The 12,122-nt window shown below is 38.4% G+C and overlaps 1 protein-coding gene across 2 annotated transcripts; it reads right to left on the reverse strand.

Moving 5' to 3' along the window:
• Window positions 1-194: 194 nt before the first annotated feature.
• Window positions 195-10,942, reverse strand: LOC131336393 (tRNA (guanine(26)-N(2))-dimethyltransferase 2). 2 transcript variants are annotated; one of them, XM_058372200.1, is made up of 13 exons: window positions 10,468-10,942; window positions 7,984-8,277; window positions 7,759-7,846; window positions 7,349-7,470; window positions 6,900-7,039; window positions 6,752-6,824; window positions 5,630-5,718; window positions 5,341-5,446; window positions 3,927-4,139; window positions 2,446-2,640; window positions 1,496-1,573; window positions 538-766; window positions 195-401 (listed from the first exon to the last, which is right to left on the reverse strand). In XM_058372200.1, the coding sequence occupies exons 1-13, from the start codon at window positions 10,618-10,620 to the stop codon at window positions 394-396; spliced, it is 1,788 nt and encodes a 595-aa protein (XP_058228183.1). In that variant the 5' UTR covers window positions 10,621-10,942; the 3' UTR covers window positions 195-393. The 2 variants fall into 2 exon arrangements, with proteins under 2 accessions (XP_058228183.1, XP_058228182.1); XM_058372199.1 differs by having other exon boundaries at window positions 195-766.
• Window positions 10,943-12,122: the final 1,180 nt, after the last annotated feature.

Below are 12,122 nucleotides of genomic sequence, written 5' to 3' on the forward strand. Positions count from 1 at the left end.
ATGAAGGTTTTCAACTTCAATCCACTTTTTATACTTTCTAATTCCTCTTGTGATTAATCCCGCAAATTACGATGAAAAGTAAAAATTCCGGAAAAACACATACAAATCAAAAATTTAAGGAGAACGGGGTTTAAGACTAGTGTATGAATATACAATTAAATAATCCTCCTACTTAAGTTAACACTTCAAACATATAAAGGAATAAAAATCTCCATATCAAAATTCAGGGTGGCACATCAGTTGAAAAGAGTTAGACAACAAAACAGATAAATAACATTGTGACAATAGCAGCTCAAAGAATAAAAGCTAATTTTAAAAGAAAATGAAAAACAAAAATAAACATGATTCTAACTTGCAAATCCCCAATTTTACGATGGCATTTTTGCGTGATGATTATCTCACTGCAAAAAAATGCAGAATAAAATCAGATAAGACAAGCAAAAACATGTTAGCGCCACCTTCAGCAGGAAGACGCATGAACATTTCAAAGGAGGCATATTTTTCATGAAAGCGAATTCGGATCTTCTGTCTTCTTACGCTTGGCTTGCGGCTCGTTGCCCTCTTCTTCTTGTTCTTTTTCTTCTTCTGCTTTGTGGTTATTCATCCCATTTAGCGCCTGAGGACCCAATAGAGAAACATGCTTGCTGGTGATCTGACGGCCCGCCCTAAGTTTTGGGCCCCAATGCCTTTCTGGATTCGGAAGAAATCGCGCCACCTTCTTCGCTTGTGCTTTGCTGAGGGATGCAACAGCTCTAGCAAAATTAGCCTGTGGAAAAAGAAAGAAGACAGCAGAGAATTAGAACTTCTCGGTATTTTAAAACTTCCTGAACTTCTAGCAAAAATTGCTTTACAGATCACTTCTCAGACTTGACTTCCTGGATGATTAGGCGGGGAAAGAATCCATGTTTGAAAAATCATCAAAAATAGTTTCCATATTCGTTGGAAACATTTCCAAGCACAAGTGAATAAGATATGGAAACGACGAGAATCTTTAATATCAGAAATAGTTCCTAACAAGTACCATTCTCCATTACAGATTCTGAAAACTACAATCGGCCTCTCTTAGGTAGCACTTTCTACCATTTATTTTCTCTTCATTTTGAGAAAACATGTTTTGACGCCCGGCTTTTGAAACTTGCTTTCAGGGATTTTTGAATCCATTTCATAGGAAAAATGGTAGGAACCCATTTCCGAAGAAATATCGAACAGTTTCCTATTTGCAATACAACTAAAAAATGAATAAGAAATGGAGATGATGAGAATTTTACTATCAGAAATAGTTACTAACAAGCATTCTGTTTTACAAATTCTGAAAACTGCAACCCAACAGGGTTACATTTTCCTTGATGTGCCTGCATGTGTGATTTTGCGAGTGTTGTACATTCAATCTCAGATGACTCCAAAAGATCTACCACATTGTAATGTAAAACTAAAAGTAAGAAAAATAAAAAAACAAGCAGGAGAGAAGGAGAGAAGGGGGGGAAACTGAACTCACTTGAAGAACTGGTTCCTTGGCAAGTATAACACTTCCTGCCAGGTCTGGCGGTTGAGCTTTCACGGGATGATTTTTGACCTGCATGCATAAATGAGAGAGAGAGAGAGAGAGAGAGAGAGCACCATAAGTTCAGCACAGAAGCAACTGAAGAAACTTTTGAAATTAGCTTGTACACCAAGATCCTCTAACAGGAAGGATGATGACAAGGCCATGTGATTGAATTGTGTTTTGGAAATTTTAATTTGAAATATAAGCACAAATGCCCTTAAAACCAACCAAATGCAGGAATTACGGAGACGATGAAAATGCAGCAGAAAAAATTGCTTATTTATGCGAAGATGACTTTAGCACTCCCCTTTTAGACATTGGCGGATCGTACCGGTACGAAGAATGGGAAAGGGAACGTGCTACGCCGCTTGTCTAAATCGTGGAACGCTAGGGGTAGGTTTCTATAGATATCAAAATGAAAGCTTACCCATACAAGGGTTAAAAATCTAGTAAAAGTAAGTATCAATTTCCAAATTATTCGTGCAAAATACATTTCTAGGAACATAATGACCGGACTTTTCCGTTTTCCCACTCCAAAATTCCATTCTCTCTAAATTTTTACATTAATAATTTAAATTTTTGGAAAAAAATTTGAGGATCGCATTGGATTGTTATATTTACCATTTTGGCACGGAACGTTCGTATTGCTACACAATTCGCTAGGGTAGTAGCATACTAGCATTCCCTGGTAACATAGCCCTTCCGTACGTGAAAATAGGAACTAAGGACTAACAAATGACAGGACAAGTTTGTAATTTCACATGATAAAAACCAAAGGAGTAGTAAAATTGCTTCCCTTATATATGTCATCGTAGAAATAAATATACTGGATTGGTGATTTGGAAGCAACATGCACCCCTACACATGCACATGGAAGCACAAAAGGTGGACATAGTACATACCCAGCAACGCATGATGTCCCAAATGACATCCATTGGAGCATCTGATTTCAGCCCTAAAGGATTAACATGAGTTCCTGATATATGAAATCCTGCATTTATGACTGCGGAGCGGAAGATTACTGCTGAGGGAGAAGTGCATTTTAGGGTTGAACAAAGATTGTGCAAACTAAGAAACAGAGGAACATCCGGCAGTTCCTGCAAAACAATGGCCCATTAGACTGCCAAACGTACATGTCAAAAAAAAAAAAAAAAGCCTGCCAAACGTATTGTTAATAACTTTCTTTTTTTATGAGTAAATAAATACTATATTAATAAGAAGGCTTTAAGGGAAAGCCACCCAATTACACAAAAAAATGCCACAAGACAAAAAGGCTCTATACACTCCCATGAGAATGGAAAAGCTCAAACCAATCCAAAAATTGGTCAAGAGAAGGAGAACATTCTCTTTTGTCCCAACTCTACAAACTATTCACTAAAAAACTCTTGATCCTAGACAAAGGCATTTCAACCCCTTCGAAACATCTCAAATTCCTTTCTCGCCAAACAACCCAAATCAAACAAAGCGGAATCAAAGCCCAAGTTTGCTTCCTTCTCTTTCCCATTCTAACACCCCTCCAAGCAATTAAGAGTTCCATTACATTTTTTGACATGGCCCACATCACACCAAACCACATGAACACTAATGAGTAATGACCAAAGCTCCCCTGCAACCGGGCAATGAAGGAGAAGATGATCCACCGTCTCCGCATCTCTTTTGCACATACAACACCAATTAACAATGATTGCCCGTCTTCAAATCAAATTATCAATGGTAAGAATCTTGCCTTGTGCCGCGCACCACACAAAAAAACTCACCTTTACCAGCACCTTCGTCTTCCAAATAGCTCGCCAAGGGAAGGAGGGGTTACCGCCTCCACTATGTGAGAAATAGTAAGATTTCACCTAAAAAGCACCATTTTTGGAAAGATTCCATCGCATCTCATCCTCCCCTTCTCCTAAATTACACGTACCATACACTCTTGCAAGCAAACTCAACAATGCCTCCTCCTCCCACTCATTCACTTCTCTACGCAAATGAAGATCCCACACCGAAGCCCCATCATGAAAACGAAGATCCCACTCATTCACCATTTTTGTTAATAACTATTTTGAGGTTAAGTGGGAAAAACAAACCAAAAAATGTGTTCCCCAAAACCATTTAAACCCCTACAAAATGCTCGATTTGCGGTTTCGCAACTCAATCAACCAATGCACTGGTCTTTTTTCTGTACACTCAGTTGAGCCCTTTTTCTTTTTTGTTTTTTCCCAACTTTACTGAGAAATGAGCAACAAATCAGGAGTCTAGCAGAAAAAAGTTATTAGAGACCATAATAATCTCTTCCGTTCTATCAAAATGCAGCCATAAGTTCATTGTTCACTTTACACTCAAACCATTAGAGATTATACGTAATAGAACATTTTCACATATATCGCAAACGCACCTCTGAAACTGTAGTTAACACAGCAGAGATTCGATCGTAGGCAGGATATCGATCCTTCATTGACTTGACATCTGCTAGCATGGAAGTTACCCATTCTTGATCATGGATAGGAGCAGACCATATGGGCCCACCCATGTTATATTTCTTTCCGCAGTCGCTGCACTCTTGAGAGACGACAGGACCAAACCCAGGGAGATACCTTAAGCTATTATTCTTCAGAGAAGGAAAGAACCAAATAAATAAGAGAGAACATCTAAAATTGATCACAACTACTCAAGTAAATATATAAGTGAATTTTATTCATACAGACTAACATAGCCCAGCAAAAATGAGTGTGTATCAAAGTGTATAATGCACATTACAGGAAACATGCCCTATGAATTGCAACTTACAGAAATTGCTAACTTAGTACAAGAAGAATATGCAAATAAACTATGCTCCCTTCACTTCAAACAATTTTGTTCATTTCCACATTGAGAGGAATAGTGGATCTACCCCGCCAGGTTACCCAAACAAAAACAACTTAAGTCTGAGGTAAGTTTCCCGAATTTCAACTACATCCTCTCCAATTTCATCAACCAAAGAGACACTACTGCGTAACCATCTAACATAATAAGAAAGATCAGACTACAGCACCAAGCTGCCACTTGTTAATAGAGAAAGATCATTTTAAAGGTGGTGATTAGGCAAATGGCACCCACTAGTAGCGTGAACCTTGACATGGCTACAATTGAAAAGGTCAACCAAAAATCCCAAACACATTACCAAAACTCAAAACCACCATCCTGTAGAATTTCTCCATCAATACTTAGTCGTCAACCATTTGATATGCTATATCTCACCAGACATCAACCTTGCCAGCTATAGGCTATTGACGCATGTCATCAAATTATTCAAGAGAAAATGAACATGCGCTCCGCTTCAAGATAGCCTAACTCCACGGCCCAAGCTAAGAGAGTACTCATCTTGGGGTGGGCTTACTACTTAGTTTCTCGAAAAACTCTGGATCCCAATAAGAGTTAAAGATGGTGCAACATCAATCCACTTACGTAACTTCGAATGGGTTCATGTCACCCATCGGAATTGTAGGCATTCCCTGCGGTGGTGAGAAGAAGAAAGTGAGCCTCATAGGAGTGCACTTATCTTGCTGCTTTATGAATATGATCTTTTTTTGGCATTTATAATATCGAGGTAATTGGTATTTGGCACCAAATTAATGCTGATAGACAGTACACAAAACAACAAGAGGATATTATGGACATTTGCGGAAGCATTCCTGCACATATTGAGTACTTCAACATAGACAAGAGAAAACTCCGGTTTCTCAATTGTCATATCTGATAAACGGACGCATGTTACCCATGTGAGCAGATGCAGATGACAACGTAACACATACCACCAAATATACAAATACCTTTGAAACAGTCCTTCCAAGGGGCTGAAGGTGAAATGAATCACAACCAGTGCACTGGTAAACATAAGAAAGCTTAAGGGGAGTGTTCTTCATTGCACTCGCCGAACTGCAACAAATAAATTGAAGCTTCACGAGGGCCGAGTGAACAACAGATAACAAGAAGAAAAATTGTCATCTAATTTTTTAGTACTTGCAAACCAGGAAATATCCAGCCTTAGCTCTGCTTGTACGATGATCCTACTAGTATATTTGGAGCAAAATCAAGAATATGGGCATACAGGAAACTCACGTGTATATGCGAACAAAAACCCGAACGTAAAAGTCCATCTGAACTGATAGCACCGGAACAATGTAGCGCTTGTATCGATTTGCATGGCTCTACAATTAAGAGGAAATAATTTCTGAAAAAAGCTTGCGACTGGATTATAACAAAACAATAGGAACAAGGTACATGATATGGCCAGGAACCTGCCACAAGAGGCAGAGGGATCCTGAGTTCAACTTATCCCCTTCGGACAACCCACAGCATACTATATCCAAGTATGCTGACAAAGGGATTTCTTGTGCCAAGCAAGCAGTCAGGGCTCACTTAAATACCCTGGTTGCCGGAAGGAAAGATGCTTAACGACTTCAGGACAACAGGACCAAAGGATGTAAATGGTAAATGGCAAATGGCATTCATAATCCATTTTCCAAAATACTAAGTTTGCACTAAAACTATAACAGAGGACTGGATACAAAGTACTTGCAAATTAAGCAGAGGTCCTTTTGTGGTTTAGAATTGCACCGACGCAAATTACTGTCCACTTTGGCCGAGGCATTCACAGCTTTAAAACACATCGTTGCTAGCACTGGATATAAACTTGCTTATGTTGCCTGGAAGTTTTTTCTTACATGGACAATGTGGGACAGCATTTATCTTAACTTAATCAAAGCTCATCTTCAGAACAGACAATGAGTTTGGAAGTGAGATGATAGATAGCATGGAATTTAGCCACAGTGAACAACAAATAAAGCAACAGGACTGTTAGCTTCATACATTGCAAACCAAATATATGTAGGAAGAAGAGAAAAACAAATTCCAAGCTCTCCCAATACTTTGGCCCTCAGTAAAGTGCAGCAACCTCTACTGTGATGTAGAACTTGGGCCTCTAGACAGTCCTAGTTGTCAACAAAACTACTAACTATTACAATCTCAAGTTTACATACTCGGATATCAGAAGAAAAAGGCAGATAAAAAGAGTGGCTAAGCCAATAAAGTCTCCCCAAGAATACTTTAAATAACGGTAAAAAGAAATTAGAGGCAATATTATTTGGTTCCTATCTTCTGCCGCCATATTCCCCCTCAAAAACATGTTCTTTTCTATTTCAAAGGTCAAACGAAAAAGTTTCATCGTGAAAATAGAAGTACCTCAATGCAGGCAAGGAGGATCCTCAACGCCATTTCATGACAATATTTCCCTCTCAAAGGATAGGAGCCATATCTAATTCCACAAGCAGCTTTAGATAAGCACATAATCAAAATGCTCTGTTCCAAAGAAGAAAGCATGAAACCTTACTTGGAATAGCAAACTTCCCCATTACCCCCACATAGCACTGCCATATCGGTAGCTGTACACAACAACATGCCTCCATCAGCGACTGATTGAACGGCAGAGTCCAAGAATGCAGAAGGAGAACCATAAGGATCAAGATCAACCTGAGAAACAAACAAGCAGTAATTCAAAATGAATACTAGCGCACTGTAACAGTACAACAACAGAATGCCCTCAGAAGCCCCTCTTTCTGACATCAGAGCAACATGAAAGTTGAGTAAATTGTTCCGCTTCCTTCAATTGGTGCTCAAACACCACAAAAGGTCACTCGCTCATTTTTCAAAAGAAAATTGAAATGAAGGGAATGCTTATCCAAAGAAACTGTTTAATAGTGGAAATTTCCATGTACAAATACATACGTGAGAACAAAAAAAACCCCAATGAAGTTGCACAGAAGACAGGATATAACATACCACATCAAACTCCTTTGGGTGGGTGAGCATATAAACTCGAGCATCAGCAAGGTGGGACTCCACCTTTGCACATGCCACTGAGCCATTGAATTTTATGTTTCTCCTGCATGCTTCTACAGACGCTGCAAAAGAGGCCAACACATTCCACTTGTAGAAAAGTTCTGTTGTGAAGCAAGATGCATCTATCACAGAACAACTGGTAAAACCCAGTTATTCCATACATACACAATTGAAAGACAAAGTAATTGAAAGTATGCATTTATTCAAAACAGCATCCTTTTTCCGCACAGAGTTCTATGTGCTTGAGCATGCATAAATGTGCCTAATTCTAGGTCAAAGAAAATTGAGGTTCCTGAATGGTATGGCATCAGAGCCTGTAGTACATAAGCTAAAATAGTAAGATGAAGTACCTTTATCATTGTCCAGGGCCACAACTTGACCTATCCCTTCTATTTCACGTGCATATCTTAATGCTCTTAACCCAGAAGCTGACAATGCCTACTAGGACACAGGGAAAAATGTTGCATAAATCATATGACTAAAAGATTGTTTTGCCAGAAATTCTTTTGCATCAAATTAGTGTTATAAAAAAGAAGAAGCAAAACCCATAATCATGGAAGGTTGTAAAATAAAACCTCAAGTACTCTTGGTGGCTTCAATTCCCCTCGCCCTTTTCCCTCCAGGATTTTGACTGGTTCTTCTGGGATACTACAAGGTTCATCAAGAGATGTCTCTTCTGACTCTTCACATTCACCATTGGATTTATCATTACCCTTGTTTGACTCAATAGGAGCTTCCAGTTTGGAAGCACTGTCGTTTGATACCTTTTGCACAGCTTTTGTTCTTCTGGACAGCATTGTTTCATGCTCTTCTTTGCGTTTGGATATAAATGTCCTCAGAACAGCAATAGATATGTCCCTGTTGTTTACCTGGTTACAGTAAAGTTGTAAGGAGACTCCTCTTACTCCAGGCAAGAAAAGGATAACTTAAAAGGCAACGTCAGGCATTACTCCAACTTGTTATGGTTGACAAGTCAAGAATAACCTATCCCACAAAAGATCTCAAACACAAACATCAACTTAAGATAATAGCATCGCATGATTCGTTACATATGGAACATGAGTTATATTCAAAATTGCAATATAAGTACCCTGACAAGGACTGAACTAGGTAATAGAGCTTTGAAGAGATCAACTCCTGGAAATTGTCACCAATCAATTGATATAGTACTAAATAAGTCCACCAACTCCCAAGATGCAATCCATACTTCAATGCCAAATTTTTTGGCACAGGTACATGATGAACTCGATGATCTACACTTCAACATGACAAATCTCAGCATAATTTGAAACGAAAATTGTGAAGGGAAGTATAAAGCCCTTGCAATGAGCATAATCTGATATCCATTAAATGGCTTCCTAGAATCCTAGTTCCTACAACACTAATGTTTCGGCCTAGAAGGTGGTCTGGACTGAAACAAGGAGTCCAATTTCAAGTGTGTAGGATTCCAAGCAAAATTTCGTAAATAAAATAGCAATAGTTCTTTTGTTTTTCATTCTTAACAGTATAGCTTCCTCTGAGCTGTAATACTTGTCTACATTATTAACGATGGAAACTCGACTCCACTTGCACTGGCACAACAACCCCATACGAGTTATTGTTTCTAAGGTATGCGATGCAGGTAAGAAAGACCTATCCATTCTCTTTTTGTCCTTACAACCCATTTAGTCCATGCCATAATAATCTTCGCAAACAAGGCAACGTGTTGGGTGCCCTAGCCTAAGAGACTCTAGTTTGCTAAACTAAAGAAAGTGAGAGGGAGGCGGGGGCAGTATTCAAAGTCGAAATCTCTTTCATTTACCTATATCAAACTAGAAGAGTAATTAGTTCTGCTTCTACCATTCGTATCATATCCTTAGTTTCATATCTGTAGGAAATGACTCTCTTAACATTTGTCTTGTACTTGAAATCTCCAAAGGGCATCAACAAAACCTCACAACAAGAGTTTACAAACTTAACTACACCGGTGACAGGTGTTTCTTGAACAAAATTATGAATTATATATTTTTGGCTCATTTAAAGAGAGTACGTCATCTATATTTATCTCTGCCCCCGGGGAGAAGAGGCAGGGAGGGGGCAACACAAGGTTGTCTGCCACTCCGTAGTCAATCCCATATTTCTTGGAAAAGTGTGCAATACATAGATGAAGGAAAGGTTCAAAAAATAGTTTTCGTAATGCTTCGGTAAAAAGGAGTTTGTGGGTAAACAAATACCAGGATTTCAGTAAATGGCATACCGAAAGTTTTAGTGGAAAATCCATCTACCATTCTGAGGGAACTACTTCAAAATGACAACTAGGAATACGAGCTGCTTTTTTCAATAACTGGCTATCTTACTTGCGCTGATCAATTAGCTCAATGTGTTTGGGCTTCCCACTGGGTTTTCCTTTCCCCACCTTCGAGTCCGTCAATAGTTAACCAAGTTCGGAGCTAAGGAGAGGGACTCTCCCTTGGATGGTTAATGTGCTTTACACCATGTTCCTTCATCGATTTTTCACCTTTTTTTGGGTATATGTGACCTCATACACCGTGAAGTCATTGCATTACCACTCCCACATATAATCCTCACTCAATAACCTAAATTGAAGCAGAACAATCTCTAACCTCACAAAAAGTAGCAGTTATGAGTCTTATGACATTGTTTCTGCAGTTTAGCCAACGGATACAAAGGCAGTGCCAAAATCCATACCTTTTCAACAAGTTAAAGTAACCCATATTGGTTATGTTATCAACAGAGGAAAACAACCATCCAAAAAAGGGTCATAATCAAGCAACCATATCTAACAGCTTAAACCATACAAAATCGTGATTAATTAGTACATAGAATTCAAAGTAACTTCAACAATTAAGTAGTACACTAAATGACTGAAGCAATAATGACCCATCACAAACTCAATTCATAAATCAACTTTGGGGTATTATCTGTAAGATAAGAAGACCAAAATTCGAATGATTCAGACTTCATTTGAAAAATCATACACCAAACGACTGAAGCAATAAAACCCATCACAAACTCAATTCACAAGTGAGTTGGGGAGTATTATCAGATTGTAAGAAGACCTGGGCTTTGTTGTAAAAGACTTCGTTCTTGGCAATCATGAGAATCTCCGCCTCTCCTTCCTTGATGATTTTGTAATCGCTGATATCGGATGGCGTTGCTTTGTTTTCCTGCTGCTTCTCTTCTTCCCTTGTTTTCCCATTATCATCACCCATCTCTTTTCCTTTTTATCGTTCAACTAGTGATACTGTTTCTGGGTTTTGCTCCTCCTGTCTTAGGCTGCGGCTGCAGTGGCGGCGGCGGCCGGTGGAAGAGGGAATGAGAGGGGAAGGGTTGAGCTCGTACAAAGATTTTGGTTGTGTTTGGTTGAGAGTTTAGTTTAGTTTAGTTTTGGTAGTGGGTGGAGAGAGGAATAGAGTAATGATTGAAAATAGGGGTAATGATTGGAGAGAGATAGAGAGAGATGGGAAAGTAATAATTGAAAAAATAGGGTAATAATTGGAGAAAGAAATAGGGTAATGATTGAAAACAAAACTAAAACTAAAACTAAACCACGAACCGAACAAAGCCTTTAATTTGTAGCCTCGGGTCTTCAAGGCGCATGAAATAAACAACAGGAATGCTACGGACAAACGCTTTCACTGCACTATTTACTACATTCTTTATGAGACTCATTTCGGGTCCAACAAAAAATACACAAAAATATCCATAAATTTTAAAATAATATTTTAAAGGGTCCCGTAAAAAATCAGCTCTAACGGGCATCGATAAATATTATTTCTGGGTTCGTATGTTCGAAACTGCGCAATTGAACATTTTCACTCTTATAAATTTAGAAATAATACTTACCAATACCGGTTAAAGTTGATTTTTTGCAGAGCCTCTTAAAATATTATTTTAAAATTTATGAATATTTTTCTGTATTTTTCGTTGGACCCAAAATGAATCCCATAAAAAATACAGTGGATGGTACAGTGAAAGTGTATAGTGGATGTAGCATTCCTCAATAAACAACGTACATAGTACATGGTGTACAGTATACTTGGAAATTGGAAAACCCTAAACCACGTTTGCCGTTTTTCTTGCAAATTTTTTTTTTTCCCTTACAAATTGGAAACCCAGTACCACCACGTTTGCCGGTTTGCGGTTTTTTCTTTTTAATTTTTTTCGGGAGCAGGACAGTTATGAACGAGCCAGATTACGGGCATCTCAGCTAATTACATTTTGGATCCGAGCAAAAGAAGTTATTCGTGTCAGAACTACTCTCCGTTCCGGAAATCTTTTTAAAAAATGAATATTTATTTTGTCACTTCTATTTCAAAAATAAGAAGGGGCATTTCACAAAATCCTTCTTAAAAAGTTCATTTCACATTTTCAAACTCAAAAATAATGTAAATGAAAAAAAAAATTCAATTTTTTTTGTACCGTATTAAAGATCTCAATGAGATCTATCAAACAAGATCCATAGTAGTAGAAAAATTATTTGCGTAAACACATGATTTTTGAGCTTCAAGTTGCCTCATATAAAAAAAAAGATTGTTGCTATGATAATGGGCGCCGGCGGAGGAAAATCGTACCGGCGGCAGCGCCGATCCGAGCCGTCTAAAAATTCTAAAAAAAAAAACCAAGGGGGCCCCACGCGGAAATCAATGGCATCCGAGGTGTGTAGGATGCTTGATCCGAGCACCCCTTTTCCGTGTATATATGATGATTCATA

This window comes from Rhododendron vialii, chromosome 8a, assembly GCF_030253575.1.
Source record: "Rhododendron vialii isolate Sample 1 chromosome 8a, ASM3025357v1".
NCBI lineage: Eukaryota > Viridiplantae > Streptophyta > Magnoliopsida > Ericales > Ericaceae > Rhododendron > Rhododendron vialii.

Excerpts from the sequence above, each read along its gene's own strand:
- LOC131336393 (XM_058372199.1), bottom strand. The coding sequence starts at position 10,620 with ATGGGTGATGATAATGGGAAAACAAGGGAAGAAGAGAAGCAGCAGGAA. Across the intron at positions 7,847-7,983 it reads AGCCACCAAGAGTACTTGAG|GCATTGTCAGCTTCTGGGTT; the intron begins GTTTTATTTTAC and ends GTGTCCTAGTAG. Across the intron at positions 5,447-5,629 it reads GTTTTTGTTCGCATATACAC|TTCGGCGAGTGCAATGAAGA; the intron begins GTGAGTTTCCTG and ends TATTTGTTGCAG.